At 43.2% G+C, this 24,452-nt stretch overlaps 1 protein-coding gene across 1 annotated transcript in view; it reads left to right on the forward strand.

Annotated features, from left to right (window-relative positions):
* Positions 1-217: 217 nt before the first annotated feature.
* The window catches only part of LOC124594199 (GATA-binding factor A-like), a 60,886-nt gene continuing 36,651 nt past the window's right edge, over positions 218-24,452 (forward strand). Inside the window, exons 1-4 of the mRNA XM_047132558.1 lie at positions 218-481; positions 12,442-12,457; positions 12,676-12,855; positions 23,953-24,125. Of these exons, the coding sequence (XP_046988514.1) occupies positions 218-481; positions 12,442-12,457; positions 12,676-12,855; positions 23,953-24,125 (633 nt within the window). The remainder of the gene's footprint in view (positions 482-12,441; positions 12,458-12,675; positions 12,856-23,952; positions 24,126-24,452) is intronic.

Here is a 24,452-nt window from a genome sequence, read left to right on the forward strand (position 1 = left end):
CCGAGTTCGAGTCTCGGTCGGGCACACAGTTTTAATCTGCTAGGAAGTTTCATATCAGCGCACACTCTGCTGCAGAGTGAAAATCTCATTCAAGAAACCTAGCGTTTAATTGGAAGCAACAACTGAATGTGTACCGAAGTGGGACACTTCCGTAAAGCGACCACTATAGAGAAAAGAAGATAGAGTCCCATTAGGTGCAGTATGGAATATGTTTAACATGTGTGAACCAGAAGAAATGAAAGCTCAGTGCGCCGTGTTTGACGCTGCAGATGTGGCGGTGAACGGCGGCGGCGGGGGCGGAACGAGCTGCGCCATGTTCGCGAGCGGCGGCTCTGCATCCGGGGGCGGCAGCACGTCGGGCAGCGGCAGCGCCGCCAGCAGTGGGGGCGGAGGGGGCGTCTTCGACAGCGGCGTGGCGTCGTTCGCGCAGGCGGCGGCGGCGGCAGCGGCGGCGGCGGCCCACCAGCACCAGCACCAGCAGGCGCAGCCGCAGCAGCCGCAGCAGCACCAGCAGCCTGTCTACGTGCCCTCCAGCCGGCCCGTGCTGCCCCACCACCACCACCACCATCACCACCACGCGCAGTACGCGCCCACTGCCGCCACAGGTACGAAGCCAAAAATCGTGTAGTCTACGCCGCACTAGCCTCTGGCGTTTCGGTAGTTGTAGCATCATCTTCAGGTGCGACTTCTTTCACCGTCGCTCGATAAAGAATGGCTAGTGATTATTTCATCACTGTTATGCTTCTTACTTCTACTCATCCTCTTTAATGCAGGGTGAGTTGTGCAAAAGTAGACCTGATTCCACCACTCTCGAAGTTCTGCCTACTGACAACGATAAAAACAGACGCTTTCTAATGTATCATTCCTGATCGCGTTCCCGGACTGTACTCTCGGATATTGTGGGCCCAGGGCCAGCTTCCATCATCCAGGGGACAAGACTCTGTCCAGCCTTGGAGATGATGGGTCATTCTTTGTATAATCCTTTTGAATGTCTTATTATCGGGACTTGCTAAGTTGACTCAGGAGCCTGTGGTCTTTCCAGAACCTGTTGGAAAGAAACATCTGAAAAGTCTTGACAGGAAGCAGCATCTTTCAGAATAAATGAAATGAGCGTTTGGCGTCATTGGCCGGGAGGCCCTTAGCGGGGCAGCTTCGGCCGCCTTGGTGCAGGTCTTATTACATTCGACGCCACATTGGGCGACCTGCGGGCCGGATGGGGATGAAATGATGATGAAGACGGCACAACACCCAGTCCCTGAGCGGAGAAAATCCCCGACGCAGCCGGGAATCGAACCAGGGACCGTAGGACGGAAATACGTCACGCTGACCACTCAGCTATCGGGGCCGACGCATCTTTCAGAGAAGTTCTGCTAGCGGCACAAAGGAATTATAGACATTGACTGCGAGTGGGCATTGATCAAATCAATGGGGATAGTTGAAAATTGGTTCCAGACCGGGGTTAGAACCCAGGTCTCCTGCTTACTAGGCAGATGCTCTGACCACTAACCCATCCGAGCCATCGCAACTGCACGAACTATCCTAGCACGCCTCCTGTCAGGCTCAAATTCTCAACTTATACACACTCATAAACGAATTGGCGACATGCCGCGAGAAATAATGATAATGTACTGTGTTGTGGATAAGTTGCGGATTTGGTTCTGAAGGGAGGAGCGCTAGTGTAGTCCGTGCAGTTGGGATGACAGTTGGGTCGGGATGGCTTGATGGTCAGAGCATCTGCCTAGTAAGGAACAAACTCGCGTTCGAATTCCGGTCTGTCACAAATTTTCCACTTTCCCCGTTTATTTAATCAATGTCCACTTGCAGCCAATGTCTGTAATTCCTTTGCGTCTTAATTCATAGTGCCCCTGTATCGGACACGTCCAAAAGAACAAACACAACACATATCTGTTAGCGGAAGTAAAATTTAAACTGTGAAAGAGCCTGCATTCTGCTCTGAAGGATGACTGTCTGAAAGGCTTGACTACTGAAACAGTTTTGTGTGAAGCGCTTTGGAGGTCTACACTACCTGAGCAAAAGTACCCGGCCACCCTTATTTGACGCATAATTGACCAGACATGTCACGAGAGACGGATCCGCCAGTACAAAAGCAGGTGAGGAGTGTTGTGTTGCCGGTAGAGAAGCAGAATAGGTCGGTCAAGAGAGCTCAGTGGTATCGAACGTGGACTATTCGTTCTACATCTACATGGATACTCCGCAAATCACACTTAAGCACCTGGCAGAGGGTTCATCGAACCGCATTCACAGTAATTCTCGGATTTGTAAATAACAGATTTCAGCTATCAGTCGTCCTTTTTAAATTTTATTGGCAGATCCGGATTTCAGCTATAAACTAGCCATTCTCAATGCACTATCATTTTTAATCAATGCATATAATTCCTGTTGGTCGGGACTCATCCACAGTTAACTGAATACTACTCCAGTAGTATTCAATGAAATACATGCATTGATCAAAAATGATAGTGCATTGGGAATGGCTAGTTTCTAGCTGAAATCTAGATCTGTCAATAAAATTTAAAAAGGACGACTGATAGCTGAAATATATTATTTACAAATCATTATAACAGTCGCTGCGTGCAACAGCCTTCTGAATGGAATGTAACCTGATCAATTCACGCTTATTACAATCTCGAACAGCCCACGGAATAAACGAACACTTTCCGTGAGAGTTCTGATTTCCATTATTTTATTATGATGATCGTTTCTTCCTATGTAGGTCGGCGTCAACAAAATATTTTCGCATTCGGAGGAGAAAGTTGGTGATTGAAATTTCGTGAGAAGATTCCGCCGCAACGGAAAACGTATCATGTCACTGACACTCTCTCCCCTATTTCGCGATGATACAAAATGTGCTGCTGTTCTTTGAACTTCCTCGTTGTACTTCGTTAATCTTATCTGGTGAGGATCCCAGACCGCGCAGCAGTAGTCCAGTAGTCCAAAGGAGGACTGACAGGCGTAGCGTAGCAGTCTCTTTAGTAGAACTGTTGTATCTTCTAAGTGTTCTGCCAATAAAACACAGTTTAGGTTTGCCTTTTTCACAACATTTTCTGTGTGTTCTGTTCAGTTTAAGTTCTTCGTAATTGTAATTCCTAGGTATTTAGATGAATTTACGGCCTTTAGATTTGACTGATTTATCGTGTAACCGAAGTTTAGAAGAAAGGCAAGCCTTCCTGTCCAGATGGTATACCAGTCAGGTTCCTTTCACAGTATGCAGACACAATAGCGCCTTTCTTAGCAATCATATACAACCGCTCGCTTGACGAAAGGTCTGTTCCTAAAGACTGAAAAGTAGCACAGGTCACACCAATATTCAAGAAAAGAAATCGGAGTAACCCATTGAATTACAGTCCCATATCACTGACCTCAATTTGCAGTAGGACTTTGGAGCATATACTGTACTCGAACATTATGAATCACCTTGAAGAAAATGACTTATTGATATACAACCAACACGGATTCCGAAAATATCATTCTTGTGCAACACAGCTAGCTCTTTATTCCCATGAAGCAATGAGTGCTGTCGACAAGAGATCTCAGAACGATTCCATATTCGTAGACTTCCAGAAGGCTTTTGATACCGTGCATATGGAATATCGTCTCAGTTGTGTGACTGGATGCGCGATTTCCTCTCAGAGACGTCACAGTTCGTAGTGATAGACGGCAAATCATCGAGTAGAACAGAAGTGATATCTGGCGTTCCACAAGGTAGTGTCATAGGCCCTCTGCTGATCCTCATTTACATAAGTGATCTAGGTGATAATCTGAGCAGCCCCCTTAGATTGTTTGCAGATGGTGCTGTAATTTACGGTGTAGTAAAATCATCAGACGATCAATTCCAATTACAAAATGATCTAGAGAGAATTTCTGTATGGTGCGAAAAGTGGCAATTGGCGCTAAACAAAGAAAAGTGCGAGGTCATCCACATGGGTACTAAAAGAAATCCGATAAATTTTGGGTATACGATAAATCGCGCAAATCTAAGGGCTGTCAATTCGACTAAATACCTAGGAATTACAATTACGAGCAACTTAAATTGGAAAGACCACATTGATAATAATGTTGGGAAGACGAAACAAAGACCGCGCTTTGTTGGCAGAACACTTAGAAGATGCGACAAACCCACTAAGAGACAGCCTACATTACACTTGTCCGTCCTCTGCTGGAATATTGCTGCGCGGTGTGGGATCCTTACCAGGGAGCATTGACGGAGGACATCGAAAAAGTGACAAGAAGGGCAGCCCGTTTCGTGTTACAGCGCAATAGGGGTGAGAGTGTCACTGATATGATACGCCAGTTGAGGTGGCAGTCACTGAAACAAAGGCGGTTTTCTTTGCGGCGAGATCTATTTACGAAATTCCAATCACCAACTTTATCTTCCGAATGCGAAAATATTTTGTTGACACCCTCCTACCTAGGGAGAAATGATCATCATAATAGAATAAGGGAAATCAGAGCTCGAACGGAAATATTTAAGTGTTCCTTTTTTCCCACGCGCCATTCAAGAGTGGAATGGTAGAGAAGTAGTGTGAAAATGGTTCGAGGAACCCTCTACCAGGCACTTACGTGTGAATTGCAGAGTAACCATGAAGATGTAGAAGTTTGACGGATACCTTTTAGCACTTATGCTGTTGATCTCACTCTTTTCATTGTTTAGGGTCGATTGCCAATTTTCGAACCATACAGATATCTTTTATAAATCGTTTTGCAATTTGTTTTGATCTTCCGATGGCTTTACTAGACAATAAACGACAGCGTCATCTGCAAACAACATAAGACGGCTGCTCAGACTGTCTCCTATATCGTTTATATAGAGAAGGAACAGCAGAGAGCCTGAGTAACAAATTCATGAGGGACATTTCAATCGTTCTAGAGTTGGCCAAGTCGACTGCTGTTGATCTGACTGTAAAGTGAAAACGCGTAGAAAAATCCACAGATAAATCAAGACCAGACAGACATCATGTACATACTGTTCGACAGGGACCGAGGAGCGTTACGGAGGGTGGTTGTATAAATCACACGAAATCAGAGGAATAAATCACACGTGAGTTCCAAACTTCGATCAGCAATCCAGGTAGCACAATGGCTGTGCCCAGAGAGTTAAAAAGAATGCGGTATAATGGTCGAGCAGCTACTCCTAAGCAGTCAGTGCTGAGCGACACTTTACGTGATGCAAGGAGCGACGCCATTGCACAGTGGATGACTGGAAATAAATAATACGGAGACATGAATCACGCCACACCTAGTAGCAATCCTGGGTTTGGCTAATTTCTAGAGAACGTTATATGCCACAATGTGTAGTGTCAACACTGAAGTACGGAGGTTGTGGAGTTACGGTATGGGGTGTTTTTCGTAGTTAGGATGTGGTTGCCCTATTGTGCGTAAGAAAACGAGAAACGCGCAAGGACATTTACGCATTTTACGGCATTGTGCGCTGTGTGTAGAAGAGGAAAAGTTCGGGTAAGACGATTGCTTGTATCACCGTGAAACGAACTATGTCATAAAGCAGCACCTATGAAGTAATGGTTTGTGGACAATAACATTCCTGGAATGGAATGGCTTGTACAGAATTCCAAACTCAGTCCAAAGGAACGCCTTTGGACTGAGTTAAAACGTCGACATCGCTGCAGACACCAGCGTCCGACAGTCCTGTTTTCTCTGATTTCGGCTCTTGAGGCAGAACGGTTTGCCGTTCCTGCACAGACATCAAGACCACTCATTGAGAGCGCCCGGACGGTGGCCGAGCGGTTCTAGGCACTTCAGTCCGGAACTGCGCGACTGCTACGGTCGCAGGTTCGAATCCTGCCTCGGGCATGGATGTGTGTGATGTCCTTAGGTTAGTCAGGTTTAAGTAGTACTAAGTTCTGGGGGACTGATGGCCTCAGATGTTAAGTCCCATAGTGCTCAGAGCTATTTGAACCATTTGAAAGCGCCCGCAGCAAAGTTGAAGTCGTCATAAGGCCGACGGGCAAAGACACTATTAGGTGTCTGGGTACTTTTCATCACGTAGTGTAAGTTGTCGGCCGAAAACCATCGCTGTTGTAAGAGGAATTTCATGTACTATCTGGAGTGGAGGTGACGTTTTAAAGTGTCTCCGTTCTGTCATTTCTGAAGTCAAGAGTTAGTGACCCTTTGTGGTAAATCAAGTAATTTTCAAACACTGGAGGACAGCAAAATCTAAAGTGTATTCCCGTGTGCGGGAGTAATATTCTGCCTAATTATTTTCCGATTTTACAGGCGAGTATTATGGTTTAGTGAGTGTGCACGTTTTCTATTGGTAAGAGGGTCCGTAACAGATTGTAGACCCATTCCATAGCTGGAGATGGTAGTTTTTTTGAATGTGTCTTTTGATCAATGACTTGGAACTGTTTTCCCGTTTTGTCTTTGCGGATACTATCGGAGCAGTTGGTAGGAACCAGCTAGTAGTTGCCGTCGGAACTCTTAATTTTTCCGAAAGTATATAGACTGCTGCAGGGCATTTTCTGCACGCGGTGTATATCGCCTCAGCATTGACGTTGGATACGTTTTCGTTCTAGAGATGGTCTTCTTCCGTCTCCAAGGTGTGCTTATTCCCTCCGTGCAGAACTAAGCTCCTGAAAGTGTTCATTGTCTATCCAAAGCAGCCTTTCTTAACAATATCATTAGAACACAATTACAAAGTATGACAAACGCCTCAACGTGCCTGTAATTATTAATATTTCTTGTGTGTACGATAGAAGCTGTTTTAGATATTCCACATATACCGTGTTGGAGCTTATTATTATGGACATTCGAATAAATTAGCGATTCCTGAACACAGCCCTAAAAATAAGCATTAACGTGTCTGCTGACGACAAAATATCGTCTCAAGGAGCTAACGACTAGGTTTCTGGAATGAACGATAGAGCAGAAACCAGAACATCCAACAACTTCAACCTGTAGAGTTATTTCATCCTTAAGAAGCGAGCGCTTAATGCGTAGATGCTTCAAAGAAATTGTGAAGATGTTTGAATACCGCCGGCATCCGTTAGCGTGATATCTGGCTGTACCGTGATGTCCTGATATATGCCAGTCAATTATACAGAGGCTATCAGTTATGAATGAGTAATTCGTAAAGTAATTTTCATTCGATCGTTACGGAAACTATGACTGGCATCTGTTTCGACTTTATACTATCTAACTATTAAAACTAAAACAGTAAGCTACTTTTCAACACAATTTCCTGTGACATTAATACACCCGTTGTAGCGATGAACGATGTAACGGATACCCTCTTCGTAGAACTGTTCAGACAGCGACTTTGTTACTCCACGGCATCTGAAATTATTCTTCGTTTGCAGAACACTGCGACGACAGCTGTTGGTCTTTCTTTTCCATGTCTGGAGAGGTAGTATACACAGGTAGCCGAACGGAAGGATGTGTGGACACAGTTAAATAACTCTCATATCAAACATGTCCAGAGTTTACGAAATTTTGTTACAGAGTCTGCAGGAGCTTTATTGCGCAGTAAAAACACATCAGAGGAGCCATGCGAAATTATTTAACTTTTATAGGTTTAAATAATGACAGTATTTGGAATGAAAATAGTTGTGGGAATGAACAGAAAACATCTTTAAAAATGAACCGAATGATGTGAAATAATAATCATGAATTTATGATACATCCTTGTCTATATATTTTCACGTGTCCAAAAACGCGTTTTGCGTTCGGAATGTTTCTCCCAGTTTGTACGACGGAGAGAGATTAAGGACTGTCAGTAGGATCACATAACGTATAACTTAAGCTCGACAAACATTATCACTCACATTTATCAGGTATTTCTAATAAGATAATATGAAAAGGGAGTCTCTCATTCGTGATTAATAAGCTAGCGTCGAAAACATAGGTACGAACCTGAGCGTTCGTGATGCCCTTTTCCCTATGATAGTTAAAAATATACTTTATATTAAAATTTTCCAGAAATAGTTTTAGCGCAAAACCAGCATGCAATATAATAAGCCGGCTAAAAATCCTTTCCTACGAAACCCTGTCATCCCGGAACTATTAGTATGTTTTTATAAATAATAGAGGACGTTTCAATTCTTTTAAATTGCCGTTTCTAGATTTTTAATGTTTCACTATATATTGTTAAGTTTTGAAGCTTGTCACTACTTTAGGAGTTTAACCTCTAAGATCATAAAATACTATTACCCTCCCCCCCCCCCTTTTAATGCTTTAAAGCATTCCCCGTTATATGAAATCAGGGTCATAAGTAAACAAAAACAAGATATGACTAACTGTGATACATATTTCGTAGTAACATGTATCTTCTCATAGCGGAACGGAATAAATAAAGGCGGATTGGGGGCCTAAAACAAGCTAAACCAAGACAAAACTGAAACCATTTTCCGTATAACAGATTTCATATAGCTATACCTTACAGATGTAATATGTAAGTAGTCGCTATCCTACAACACCTAATAAACTGAAAAAATTCGGCCTAATTTGATAGCAAAATATCGAAGGCTCTGTCACTGCAACCACGTGCCTTGGAGCTCTCCTGCAACATGAACTTATCTGGCTTGCTGTAAATTTCATTAAAAACCGATGAGAAAGTTTCATCACTGCTGAATGTAGTTTATTCTTTCTCTCAGATATAAATATAATGTAAGCGAAAAGTAATTCGTTTGAGGTCATTTTTCTTAACTAACACATAAGGGAATTTGAATAAAGCTCAGAGGAGAGAAAAATAACTTCGTGGGAATTCCAGATTATATACATGGAGTAATGGGTATAGGTGCAGACGTCTGCTTATGTGATACGTATATACACACACCAGTGGGTTGGTTGATTTTTCTTTGCATCGAATAGTTCTCCTACAAACACATGAGATAATTTTCTCCGTGATGCTCTTCAATGTACCGCTAAACGGACCATAGTTGTCAGTATGCATTAACCGTTGTCCGTCAACGCGTCCACACTTTCGCATATTACCTGTTGCCCTGGGAGAAAGAAGCATTAACGGCTCTTTTTTACCACATGTACTTGGAGGTACTGATCAATCTGAAACCATACGACTTGTAATAACTGTAATTATTTGCTTCAGATGGCGTAAATACTGATGTAACGTTGTTCCGTACACTGTCTTCAGTCACTAATAGCAATATCTGCACTTACATGTGTCCCAGAAATGTTGTGACAAACTTTGTAGTGGGTGTCTTGAGAAAGAAGTCGAGGTAGGAACTTACGTCTGGAAATGTCATCCAATGACGCGTCAGCGCCTGCCACTAGGCTACCCCTTCGGCAGCAAACGTGACTTTGTATGCTGACGGACCCTACACAGAACGTCGCGCTTTGTTGTTTGTCTTCAGTGATCGCGAATGATTGCCACGATCGCCAGTGGAGAAGATGGAGCTAGGTAGTGCGTACACAGGCCTTGATTTCGACGAACACAATCGTCTGTTGCCTTGTCGGATGACGGTTTCGGACATGGGTTTCAGTCTGCAGTTTATTTTTCTCCTGTATACCGAAAACCAATGGAGATTTTAGAGAGCTGCAGAAGAAAACTAAACTGAGGATGTTAACCTGTGCCCGAAGACCACTGAGGCCAGCGAGAATCTCATTCATAGGAGACAAGGCCTGTTCACACAGCAATTATCTCTGTCTGGCTATCGTGGCAATCAGTCGCGATCACTGAATAGCAAACAACAATGCGAGACGTTCCGCCTACAATCCTTCAGTGAGCAAAGTTACATTTGCTGCCGAAGGGGTGGCGAAGTGGCAGGCGCCGGTGCCCATGACTTCGACGCACTGTGGCGTCGTTGGGTGACGTTTCTGTACACAGGTTCCTATCTTCGATTTGTTCCTCAAGACACCCTCTACAACCCCTCGAAGTTGCCGCAACAGAAAGTGAATACAATACAAAATCTCACATCATCCCAGCAAATGCCCTTCAGTGGACCATATGATTTTATATGACCATACATTTACAAAGACAAGGAAAATATTAATACGCATAATATTATTTACTGATAAGCAATGGGATAAGGTCTGTTGTTTCCTCCTATGCTGGTACCTTGTAAGCCTTTCATGACGCCATGAATACTTGATCTTATCGATACTTCTTTGGCGAAGGCAGTTGAAGATATTATAGGTAAATCCGTCCTATACAAACGAACAAATAATATCAGTAACTTCTTTCTGATTTTTCTGTTATATTTGCTATGTTCTGGTATATTTCAACATTTAAATTAAATTATTCTGAGAGTGTGATCGCATCATGATGTGGTAAAACTACCGACATTTCGGCTACAATTGCAAACAGCCAACTTGTGATATTGTTGTAAGAACACAGTTGGGCTCTTATACCTCCAGTTAAAACTGTCTGGAAATCTTGGGATGAGGTTTATTGGTTGGATGATGAGATCAAGATGGGAGGGACATCTGATGCTTATTTCTAGAGATATTATATGTCGATATTTATTGGATGTGATCGGTGAATTAGGTCGAACATCGACGAACTGCTGCTTACGTCCTAGCCTGTCATTTATGAGACCTGTCAGACGTTCCTAGTGCTTTACTGTGGGTCTGCTCCAGAAACCTACGGCACAAGTAATCAGCCTGTAGGCTATCTGCATTTCTTGCTGAAACGTCTGTAATTTAAATGCCTCATGAACAGGCTACACAGTGAGATGAAATTTATTGCAGTAAACTCCAGATGCAAAAGCCTGTGCTCAGATGTTACGAACTTACTTATCAAATTTCAGGAGTCTATTGCTTTAAGAAGCTCCAATATTTTCGATATAATTTTTCATTATATTACCAGTTTCTCTAATTTATGACTCAATACCAGGCATTTTCTTACACGTGGACTTTCTTGTCACCTGTTATTGTAGTGGTTTATTTTAAGGGAATTTTGCAAAGGCCTATGTTGTCAATGTTACATGAGCTAAGTTTATGTACATTTGTCTCTGGAACCAAAAGAGGTAAAAAAATCTAAGATTTTTGCAGGTTGCTTACCTGTGCTGTTTATGTCTACTGTCGCAGGATTAAGAGATAAGGTACAAAAGACCCAGTGAAATACTATTTTGTAAATTATGCTATTTTTTATTACAAATATTTGTACATTTAGCCTCCTAGATTCATACCGTTTTAATCATGAATTTGCTTCAATAGGTGTAGGTGTTATAAAAAAATAGGTCACAAATTTTCATGTAAGAGTTTTTAGTATTTAGACACATAAAGTATAAAACAATTCATTTTGAGAAAATTGCGTCTAAAATGATAAACACTCACTCATATTTTCAAATAAAGGCTCAGAAGCACCCAGCAGCTTAGTCAGCACCAACTTCTTTCTTTGCTGCCCTCCTTTCCTAAAAGCTTCTTCCTTCTGGTTCACTTTGCTTCCTTGGATGTGAACTCAGCTGCATACTGTGCCTCGGCATCTCAACTTGACTAATAGTTTCAACCGCTTTACAGCACGACAGCCAGAGGTGATGTTAAGATGGTGTGCAACTCTTATTCTCCCTATTTTCCCTAATTAAATGTTAATACAGCGTCAATAACTCCCCATTTCAGTGTATTTAACACTAAAAACAAAGTTTTCGGTACTCGCGTTGAGATAACGTTATTGAAAGGTCTATCGAGATTCTGAGTACGCCCATGTAAACACTTTTGGAGGAGGTCTGGATGGGCTAGGTCCCTATAAATTGTCTTGATGACTTCCACAACAGCTTCGGGAATAGCGTTGTTTTATTCAAAACACACTTCTGAAATTTCAGCATACAGGAATCTGCACCATGCTTCAGGTCCAGGTGCGCAAAGTGAATGTACCGGTTTTCTGTCAGTTGACAGTTTGTGGTATATGAGGTGCAGATTGCTTTATTGTGACTTCCTAAAGCATTTCCGTTATTTCTGGTGGCCATTCCATAATAGTTGCTCTATTGTTTTATTAGTCATTTGACCCCTCAGTGGCGTGCCATCTGACTGTGTTGTTTTCATTTTTTGAAGCGCGTGTCCATCCTCTTTTGAACATGTCCAAGAATTTCAGTTTCGTTACCTCCATTTTTTCATATGGATTTGATTCAGCTTAACACTTATTGGTTTTAGAATCACTTAGTTTCGAAGATAGCCACATACAAAGAGATGCACGTTCTTAGGTTCTGTAGGGATACACAAGTAATACAGTAAAATTGAAAATTAAATACTTATAAACGCCACACAGGCATAAGTTGTATACCATTTTATGAAGGAGTGGAGAATATTGCAGGATTTGTTTTGTAAAGTCTCGAAATTTCAGTTCTTTGTCTGCTAAGGATGTTAGATAAACATGTTATGTTAGAAATATGCATCATTGTAACACATATATTTTTCCCAACCTGAGGATGTTGGTGAGCTACTTTCTTGAATTATTCGCACCTTAAATATCATTATGATTATGTTAGTTATTTTCATTTCTTTACCTTGTAGAATGAGGATCACTTCAGTATTACCTCTTTAGATTCCTTAGCACTATCAAACGCAAAACATTAAATAACATTGTGGTTACTGCAAATGACCTATGTAACCGTCGCATTGAAACTTCACATTGCTTTTCAACACGGGGTTTGATGTTTTCGGAAATAGTAGCGGAAGAATTCGCTTTCATATAAGGTGTAGTTTGTGGAAGCAGAGTGCAGTGACGGAGCTTTTGGCGTGCGGCAGGGGGCGCGCACGCGCTGGTGGGCGGCGGGGGCGGCTGGGCGGCGCCGGTGTCGGCGGACGGCTACATGGCGCCGTCGCAGCACCACGGGCACGCCTTCTACCCGCAGGGCCCCGCCGTCGTCATGTCGTCGTGGCGCGCCTACGACGGCGCCGCCTCCTTCCAGCGCGCCTCGCCCTACGGTAAGCCCCCGCCGGCCGCAGCTCGCAGCTCGCCTCTGCCTAGAGCCGGACCGTGCATTCCAACGTGGACGTTGAGCGCGCCGAGTTCAGCGTGCCGGGTAACACTCAGAAACGATTCGGCTTGTATATACGGCACGCTTGTCTCAACGCGGATTCGCGGTGGCAGCGTGCCACACCAGGGGCAGTTTTTGGCTGTATCTAACTCGCAAATAACACATTTTGTTTCCGAAATGAATGGGCGTATAATTACCATGTCAACCCTATTAACCCGTTCGTGACCAGTGGGACATATGTCTCACACATACACATTTATTTCACCGAGTTCGGCGTGGTAGCTGTGCCGTCAGCGAGGGGGATAGCTAACCGTAGCCGAAGGGGGCCGGTCTCGATTGCTGGCTGGCTCGGAGATTTTCCTCCGTTTGGGGAGTGAATGGTGTTTTGTCCTTACGTTCATATCGTCAGAAATGACATTCCACTGTTAAGGTGGGTATATGAACACATCCAAAAAGCCAATAAATCGCTAACAATTTATTTCTTTAAGTTTACAGGAATGTGAAAGTCTCACGTCTGTACAGTGCTGCGATCTAGCGTTGAATGTAAAAAAGTTTGGAGACAGCAAGGTCACTGTCTGGTACTTAATTGTTTCAGTTGTTCTTTGTATTTTTGGTTTTTATTTGTAATTTGTTCTCTAGTCTGTAAAAGATAAACTCAGTAAATATCTACTTTACACTGTCTGCTAAAGTATACAGATTTGTGCATAAACACTTTTCAGTTCGGTAGGTGGTTATGCCTTATGGCCAGTGCCTGTAGAGAATTTCTATTTGTCCTTTTTGTTCATCATTTGTGTCTAAATTTTTATTTATGTACTTTATTCGCTGCTGTAATCTTATTTTATTTTTCTTGGTGTGATATGAAATGCAAAACTGCACAAACATGTGGTTTATTTTTGTGATGAATGCTTGCTTTCTCCTTCTCTCTACATTTCTCCCAGTTAAATCTGTGAAAAGGAAACCGGTCCCATTCACTCCATTATTACATTTCCGCGTGATGAAATTATCTACTGTTGCATCGTGTGAAGGAAAACAAGAAAGACGATGCCACCATTTGAGTGACCTACTGCCAATAGAATATCTTTCTCTGCTGGTCGAACAGGTTTACAGCTCCAATTATATCTTTGTACTCTGCTATGGCTGCAGGGCAGGATAAAGCTGAAGTTGTATCAGCTATGTTTTTCTCTTTTGAAGTATCTTATATCTTTCGGATGGTAGGTACTTGACAGAACTATAACTGGCTTATTATCCTGGAATTTGTTTCACATAATAATGGTACTTACTTTCTTTTTGTCACAGATCCTAACTCCTTGTAAAAAACTTATTTCAAATGGGAATCATATGTCTCGCTGGACTCGAGAAGAAATAAATTTAGAGAACCATTTTTTCCTCCTCGAGTCTAACTGCACAAATACATCCCACCTAAAATTATTTCAAACCTATAAACAATAATCGAGATTTAGAAACATTGTCTCACTCAGTACCATTCCAAAAGTAGAAGACCAATTTTTACAGTAATATGGGAAATTTTAATTATTTCAGTCACGAAAGGGTTAAAGCGCGCGTTTCCTCCCTTGTCGATATGTAAATCCTATCGTTCTGTCGGTAGTGTATATAAATACAAAACTTCAGTATCCGTGAACATGTTACAAGGCAAAAAGAGAAGTTGCGTATATAGTGAGAAAAGTCATGAGCTTACAAAAATTTCATCACAAATAGCGCGATACAAATTTAGGATTGTCTTCCACATTAGATAAAAATTATTTCATCAATCTAACTTTCTAGTAAAACCCTAAGATGAATCTTATTTGATCTCTTTCTATTCAGTAACTGCATGTTTAGAACATGTGAAATACAATGCTAAACTAAGAAGTGCAAGTGGTGTAAGCTTTCTTGGTTCAAATGGCTCTGAGCACTATGGGACTTAACATCTGAGGTCATCAGTCCCCTAGAACTTAGAACTACTTAAACTAACTAACCTAAGGACAACACACACATCCACGCCCGAAGCAGGATGCGAACCTGAGACCATAGTGAGAGGCACCCACATGCCTTGCTCATACTGTGGCATCAAGCAGTCAGGCCTGCAAGATGAGTGGTCTGCCAAGCGAGTGGATTCATTCTTATTTATCGAGTAACATGAACTCTCGTACTCACAATTAAGTTACAAATTACCCTCCTGTATGAATAATACGCAACGGAAACGCACATCTGACTATCAGTAATTTACAGAACTCTGACTGTTCACTACGCACTGGCAATACCACATTTTCTTTTTGTCTTTTATTTAACGGCTTTTATCAACATGTGGCCACCGCACTGAATATGAATGGCGCACACATTATAAATTCGGGACATCATGACAACATACAATTCGAAGGAAAAGTCCACCAATCTTTTTCTTTTCACTATCTTATTTATTCCGATAAATTCTATAACCTAAACACACAAATTCTATAACCTACAACAATAACACGTGAGAAATACCGCCCAGTGGGCATGGCTTTACATTGGTGAATCTCTATCTTATGGTCTCGTAATTATTTAACGCTACAGTGCACTTTCTGGACAGGATGGTGGATCTTTTGCTATATCTCACACTTCGACTCTCACAACCATCATCACGAAACTTTCCTCCAGACCGAGCGGTACAAAAGGAACATGCATACCCACTACCTCTGAAACTACCTTGCTCCTCTCCCATGCAAACCACACATACTTAAATTACATGACATACACCACACTGCAACATGAAATACAAGACAGGGAATAGTCACAACATTATCACTTTCAGCTTTCCCACTTCAATTAATATTTATCCCAGTTTCACACGACGCTGCCCCACTTCGTAATTCTAGTTTCCTACTATGAACTCTGGAGATATATGCACGTCTCCCTGTGCAATGCAAGCCAAGTGGCGTTGCTGGATAGACGGCTGACTCACCTTGTTTCTCTCTCGGAGTATTATAGTTTGAATCAAGCGTCACACGGAAACATATCTCGCAAAGTAATATTAAGAACATATTCATCACACACGCGAGTCCTCAACTGATACCATGGACGAGTACTTCTCTTTATCCTTTGTCTCATACACAGATTGAGACTCACACAGTACTCACCACGTGGAAGTACTCGTCTCTAATTTCAAGTCCTGCACACGCCATTTCTTAAATATTTCAACTTATGGTACACACGCTATTTCTTAAATATTTCAACTTATTGTACACACGCTAGTAATTCAGCTTAACTTAAGCACACGGAAGTATTTCAACTTATTGCTACACGTGGTTTCATTGTGACCGTTGGTCGCTTCTGAAGATTGCTACGATCCCATTAATATTACCTGCCTGACATTTAATTCTCCCCACAAAAGTTCCTGAAATAGAGAAATTATTATTTCAAACTACTCTTAAATATTCCACATGCATACCATGTCTCCACTCTTTTGTCTTTACGGAGCACAACTAAGACAGGTCTTAACAGCACAAGATCCAGCGGCAGAGTGCTGAAACATGGCCGTTCTTCAGGTCCTCTCACACCTCTGTCGAAGTGGGGGAGCACCTTGCTACTGTATCGGTCAGCCACATTTCAGGCGCTCAAAGCTCGGGTACATTTCATCTCTTTGGTCCCACCAAAGGTGGCCAAAGGATCGACTCAAAGATGATCATATATTCACATTCACTATCTGCAGTTAGCAGACGACCATACATTCATTCATTTCACAGATCTCACCAAACTGGACGTAGGGATTTATTTTGTCGGAGTGCACATGTGATCAATTAAATAAATAAATTGTCATTCTTTCCCACACTGGTATCCGGCTTCACTGTATTAATTGAAATTTAGTTATTATTAGAAAAAATATGTTGTTCTGACAAAAATAATGAAGTATGTTGTACCTATTTTCACTGTCGGGCGGTACTGTACCCTTTCAATAGCGGTCGCGCGGTTCCAGCCTGAAGCGCCTAGAACCGCTCGGCCACTGCGGTCGGCTCTGCCTATCAGGGATCCTACAGTTTGTTGGCATGTTTGGCAGGTATGTGGAGGTATATTGCATTAGATATGTAATTCGTGTAAGCTACGAAGTGGTGGTACCCGATAGCGACCCAGATGGGTTCCCTAGGATTTACATCAGGCGAGTTTGGTCTCCAAGACATCAACATGAGTTCGCTATAGTGCTGCACAACCGCTGTAGCAGTGCGTTTATTACATTAATACTTATAATTTCTAAAGCCCAGTCATATTACGAGAAAGGGCGAATTTCTCGTCCCTGCGCTACCTATCGGCGACACTCCGAAAATTACGCCGCTCATCAGCAAGGGCTGGATAAGAGCATCGATTATCGATCAGGGCTGAGTGGGATATCGATTGTCGTACATAATTCAAAAAATGTAAAAGCCGTAACAGCCGCGATATTCCGAAAAAAATAAAGAATTGAACAATGTGATTTAAGTCAATAAATTTATGAATGTCGTTTTCTATGTTTTTCGCGGTTCTAGGCGCTACAGTCTGGAACCGTGCATCCGCTACGGTCGCAGGTTCGAATCCTGCCTCGGGCATGAATGTATGTGATGTCCTTAGGTTAGTAAGGTTTAAATAGTTCTACGTTCTAGGGGACTGATGACCTCAGAAGTTAAGTCCCGTAGTGCTCAGAGCCATTTGAACCACTTTTCTATGGTTTTCCACCCGTAGCTAAAAGACTCAAATTAAGCAAGCACCCCAGTTGTGAGACTTCTGGACAAACAAGAGTGATTACTCCGAATCTAATATAAATTAGGTTCGTGGGTCAGTTAGTTTTTTAGTTAATGAGTTCACTCGTTAGTAAGTAGGATGTTTGGTTAATTAGTTAGCTAGTCAGATGATTTGATTGATAATTACAGTTGTGTGGCCTCATGACCACGAAACAAACAAAACTTATCCGAATCTGCGGAAAAAATTAATATGTGGGTCAACATTTGTAAAACTCTAATTCCTCTCTCTCAAACCCCACACTATGGGGAGAGAGGGAGATTTTTAGTTTCAACGAATCAAAATTTACGAAGTAAAAAAGTATTTTTTATTTATCCGTAACCATTTTCCACGCAAAATGAGGACATGGATTTTCTTGAATTACAGCTCAACTACCAAGAATCAAAACAAATGTTTAAGACAAAATGTAACTAGTTTTTTATGTAGAATCTGATTCTGCAATAAAAAATGGGGGCGCTGGGGCGGCGGGCTAATTTTGGCACTAGCAGATGTCCCCCTCGAAAATAATCAACTTTAGATTCTACACATTTTTTCGTCTGAAGCTTATTTTTCGTGTTATTTTGGTTTACCAACTTAAGATTTACACCCTGTATAAATGCCACATTCAGGGTGTCCGAGAAACGTTGCGACAGATTTCGAGGGGATGTAGAGGATACCTTAAAGAACAAATCGAGAAAAGGAACCCTTGTCTGCCAACGTCATCCAACGGCGCTACAGAGCGTCGAAGTTGTAGGTACCGGGACTGCCTCTAGGCCTCACCTTGGGCAGCAAACGTGACTTTGTACTCTGACGGACTGTAGGTGGAACGTGTCACAACGTTGTTTGTTACTCAGTGATTGCGAATGATTGCCACGATCGCTAGTGTAAAAGAAGGAGTTAACTGCTGCGTAGACAGGCCTTATCTCCCACGAATGCGATGCTCTGTTGCCTGGGTGGATGATGGTTTCTGACACTAGTTTCCATCCGCAGTTTATTTTTCTAATGGAATCCTTTGAAATCTCCAGTGTTTTTCGGTATATAGGATAAAACTAAACTGCAGATGGGAAACCCGTGTCCGAAACCGTCATCCACTCAGGCAACAACGCATCGCATTCATCGGAGACAAGGCCTGTATACGCAGCAGCTAGCACCATCTCCTACATTGGCGATCGTGGCAATGAGTCGCGATCACTGAATAAGAAACAGCATTATAAGACGTTCCGCGTGCAAAGTCGCGTTTGCTGCCGAAGGGATGGCCTAGTGGCAGATGCTGACGCCAGTAAATTCGATGCTCTGCATTGTCGTTTGACGTCGTTTCTGGACACTGGTTCCTATCTCGACTTGTCCTTCAAGACAATCTCTATACCCCCTCGAAATCTGTCACACCGTGTCTGGGGCACCCTGTATATAAATGACCGTTACATCTGAATTATCAGCTGGGCAGTTTCTCTTCTAAACGCTGAAGTTGAGTTAGTCCGGATGTCCAACGCATAGACAGTAATGATACAGATCGTTCCATAATACACTGAAGCGCCAAAGAAACTGGTATGGGCACGCGTATTCAAATACAAAGATTGGGAAACACGCAGAATATGGCGCTGCGTTCGGCAACGCCTATATAAGACAACATGTGTCTGGCGCAGTTGTTAGTTAGGTTACTGCTGCTAAAATGACAGTTTATCAAGATTTAAGTGAGTTTGAACGTGGCGCTATAGTCGGCTCACGACCGACGGGACACAGCATCTCCGAGGTAGCGAAGAAGTGGGGATATTCCCGTACGACCATCTCACGAGTGTACCGTGAATATCAGGAACCAGATAAAACATCAAATCTCCCACATCGCCGCGGCCGTAAAAAGACCCTGCAAGAACGCGACCAACGACGACTCAAGAGAATCGTTCAACGTGACAGAAGTGCAACCCTTTCGCAGACTACAGCAGATTTCAATGCTGCGCCATCAATAAGTGTCTGCGTGCGAACCATTAAACAAAACATTATCGATATGGTCTTTCGGAGCCGAAGGCCCACTCGTGTACGCAACTGCACGACACAAAGGGTTACGCTTTACCTGGGCCCGTCAACATCGACATTGGACTCTTGATGACTGGAAACATGTTGCCTGGTGTGACGGGTCTCGTTTCAAATTGTATGGAGCGGATGAACGTGTACGGGTATGGAGACAACCTCATGAATCCATAGACCCTGCATTTCTAGATACGACTCTGACAGGTGACACGTACGTAAGCATCCTGTTCATCACCTGCATCCATTAAAGTCCATTGTGCATTACGACTAACTTGGCCAATTGCAACAGGACAATGCGATATCCCACGCGTCCAGAATTACTACCGAGTGGCTCCAGGAACACTCTCCTGAGTTTAAACACTTCCGCTGGCCACCAAACCCCTCAGACATGAACATCATTGAGCATATCTGGGATGCCTTGCAACTTGCTGTTCAGAAGAGGTCTGCACCCCCCCCCCACCCCTACCCCCACCCCCACCCCCACCCCTCATACAGCCCTGCAGAATCCATGGTGTCAGTTCCCACCAGCACTACTTCAGACATTAGTCGAGTCCATGGCAAGTCGTGTTGTGGCACTTCTGTGTGCTCGCATGGGACCTACACGATTTTAGGCAGGTGTACCAGTTACTTAAGCTCTTCATTGTATTTAGGATATTTTGCTTCTACCTTGCCACAGCGTTTGCGCTTAAAAGCGAGTCACTTCGTCTTACAAGAAAGCAGGATTAATAACGCTGTCACAGTTCCATCTTATGCTTAAAAAAGCACCGTTATGACTCCTTTCAAATCACCAAAGATGATTCGATATCTTGTAGTGTCTTAGGTATTTGTATAACGCAAGTCAGGAACGTCGATGTTCCCACTGAGTGCTTTATCAACGTCTGTCTCCTTGTGGCGCATCTACGTCAGCAGAAGATATCAAAACAGCGAAACGGATCCGATCTCGGAAGAAACTGGTTCGTTTATCGGTGGTAGAAAAAGTTTTCGTCTTAAGAGCGTCACGTGGAAGATGGCCCGACTGGGCCAGAGTAACCCGTCCTGGCGTATGGGGCGAGCCACACCGGACAATTATCCTCCTGTCGTGAAGAAGAGTTTAGCACGACGGCCTCATTACTGCTTATCGGAAGAAACCGACGTCTTGCTGGCTTCCTACTTACGCGTCAACGATACAAACAAGACCTCGTACTAGTCGTCAACGTTATCATCTGTAACGAGCGTTTAGGAATATAACATTCAACTCACATGTTGCCAAAGGGAGCTATTAACGTATGTGACTGAAAATCTCTTCATTTTAGCAACTGAACGTATCCGCTGGTGATATGACGCCCCTCCCTTTTAACGTAGTACACGTTAAGATGAATATTTGTTGCAAGTTAAAACCATTCGCCGGACCGTGTTCCGATCTCTGATCCCTGCCTTGAGTTCTTATCTGCACAAGCCAAGCGAGCCTCGCTGGCTGGTTCAAAGCTTCCAAATGTCGACTGAATGACTCCCATTTTGCTGCAGGAGTAACACTTCTACAAGGGCGATGAAAATTCACAAAAAATCAGGTATATACGAAGTTACTTGAAACTCATGTCCAAATTTCTATATTCTACAAACTAGTAGAAGCAACACCACAAGCTTCAGAGGGTTCACGCATGCATTTTTACAACCTGAATCAACATGTTCCAAATACAGATTCCCAAAACAGCCATTCGGCAAACAGCATAGAGCAGAACCTTGAGATTGCTAACAAAGGCATATAAAAATTGACTTTCTTGAAGAAATATTTTTGGCAGCGCAGCTGTAGCATCAGACAACCTTCTGAGTGATCAGACTGAAATTGTAAACAAATTTTTCTTACAGAGTGCCCAAGATTTGCTAACGCATCATAGCGGCCATTTTGTTGATTGCGGAAGTTGCCTCTCCAGTGATTTTTTGTTTGTGACTCAAAGTGATGGACCAAGGTTTGGTCAAATACGACGATTTGTGACAGAAAGACCTCTCGCTTCGCGTCAAGCTGCTCCAAGAGCTCCGGCGAAATGGCTATTCTTTGAAAGTTATGGTATATTGTGAGCCCTCGTGGATCCGATCTGGAGTACACCTTTCAATATCCACGCGTCTCATTGCACACCGCTTCCGATGCTCACCGATAGCTAGAGAGACAACTGTCTAGTTGTGATACACCGACTCACATGAATAATGGCATCAGCGCCAATCACCATGTTGGGAGCAGTCGGTGCTATAGCACGTCACAAAACTGGCCAACTATGGAGCTCAGCTTCTGTGCTGCCTGCTGCTTTTAACTCAATTATCCATCCCCGAACACTACTACCAACTGAATCATTACCATATACTGTGCAAAATGCTTTAGGGTGTTCACCACGGTTTCTTCACTCGTAACCAAGAATTCAATCTCACCGCTTTACGCAGACGCAATTTTGATGCTCTATCATCAGCTCAAATTTTTCTAAAGTCCGCACACATCCAAAAAAGAATATCAATCCCCTAAATGGACATTTTCCTACAGATAGGATGTTACAATGTCTTTGTATAACATGTGTGGGGATGATAGAACACGTCATATGGATCTACGTTTGTTATAGACAAAATCGCTTACGCTTCCTGGTCACGCGAGACTTACTTGTTTTTCTTGAATTCGCCGTCCTTGGGACGATGAGATTTCACCGAACTAACAGGGTTTACTTGTCAGGTGCGCTGCATCTGCGTACTACCAACTTTAGTAAACTGATATCGTGATTTTCGGCTTATCCCCTTGCAGGAGGAGCAGATGACTGTATTACTGGCAACACGCATTGCATACGAACGTCGGGCGTGCCTAAGCCCTACTCCCTCTCAGGGGTACAACCAATAATGAAGAAACGAAGCGTAGCCATGAAACCACAGAAAACATTTTGTCTCTAGTAAAAGTTGATCCCCCTGACGTGATCTGTCACCCCTAGACTTTAGATGCAAATGCTTCGCAACACCCTGTATATTACCGGCCGTAAATTAAATTTGGTCATTACTTATTGAAGTAATCATGAGTAAAAAAGCAACTGTATGTGTACGAGAAATATTTATTTGTGAACCAACTAGTTTTATGGTATTAAGGCCACATTCTCAGGGATAAGTATTTACTTCATAACTTAATTCAAGCGATAACAAGTAGATGACCCAACACTCTAATTGTAAAAAAAAACTGTTCAATCCTCAAGATGTCGGTGGTCAAGGTAAACTACAGCAGAATGCAGGAAACATCACAGCGACAAAGGAAACTAGCGTCGTGATGCCATGAGGCACGCAGCGATCGCTAAGACTGCCAGTTTGACTATCGACCGCTTGACGAAAAAAAAAAAAAAAAAAAAAAAAAAGGGAACGGCTCCGAGCACTATGGGACTTAACTTCTGAGGTCATCAGTCCCCTAGAACTTAGAACTACTTAAACCTAACTAACCTAAGGACATCACACACATCCATGCCCGAGGCAGGATTCGAACCTGCGACCGCAGCGGTCACGCGGTTCCAGACAGTAGCGCCTACAACCGGTCGGCCACTCCGGCCGGCCGACCGCTTGATGGATGAACATTTTAACATTTTTATTACAACTGTACAGAGAATGCTGGGATGTCTACTGGTTATCGCTTGAACTAACTTATGAAATAAATATTTATCCCTAAAGATGTGGCTCTGAGTCACGAAACTAGTTGGTTTATAAATAAATATTTATTATACAGCTGGAGTGGTCATTTCCATCCTGATAATATTCTACAGCTGCGGATGCCGACATTCAAAATTTTCTGCATGTATTGAACGACCTTCGGAGTGGTCCCGCAGCATAGTAGGAATGCCTGTCCTGAATTATGAAGATCTGGAGAAGAACTAGTGAATAGATATAGCTCTGAGCCTGAGGCGAAACATGAGCGGTCGGTGAAACTGACTGCGTACAACCTGCAAAGCATTGGGATCGCGATTGGGAACACAGTTTTACCACAAATCTGGAAGCCTGTGCTGAATTATGAAGATCTGGAGAAGAACTAGTGAATAGATACAGCTCTGAGTCTGAGGCGAAACATGAGCGGTCGGTGAAACTGACTGCGTACAACCTGCAAAGCATTGGGATCGCGATTGGGAACACAGTTTTACCACAAATCTGGAAGTCCCCTTCCACCCAACCTATGATCCTATTGTGTCCCTAAACCGAGTACTTGTGCAGCAGTGGTGCAGCGACTGATTTTCCATAATGTGTGTGGAATGTTCCTGACGTGTTAGTTGACACACTGAGGGAAGCCGTCACGTGCGCTTTGGTGTTGCAGACAGCGCGATGGAGTTCCACTTCGGCGAGGGCCGCGAGTGCGTCAACTGCGGCGCCATCTCGACTCCGCTGTGGCGGCGCGACGGCACGGGCCACTACCTGTGCAACGCGTGCGGCCTCTACCACAAGATGAACGGCATGAACCGGCCGCTGGTGAAGCCCTCCAAGCGCCTGGTCAGTATCTCACTTGCTGCTCACTACACACCACCACACTCTTTAAGTTCCCTTATACAGGGTGTTACAAAAAGGTACGGCCAAACTTTCAGGAAACATTCCTCACACACAAATAAAGAAAAGATGTTATGTGCACCTGTGTCTGGAAACGCTTACTTTCCATGTTAGAGCTCTCTTCAAATCACATTAATCATGGAATGGAAACACACAGCAACAGAACGTACCAGCGTGACTCCAAACACTTTGTTACAGGAAATGTTCAAAATGTCCTCCGTTGGCGAGGATACATGCATCCACACTCCGTCGCATGGAATCCCTGATGCGCTG

The sequence above is a fragment of the Schistocerca americana genome, chromosome 2 (genome assembly GCF_021461395.2).
Source record: "Schistocerca americana isolate TAMUIC-IGC-003095 chromosome 2, iqSchAmer2.1, whole genome shotgun sequence".
Classification (NCBI taxonomy): Eukaryota; Metazoa; Arthropoda; class Insecta; order Orthoptera; family Acrididae; genus Schistocerca; species Schistocerca americana.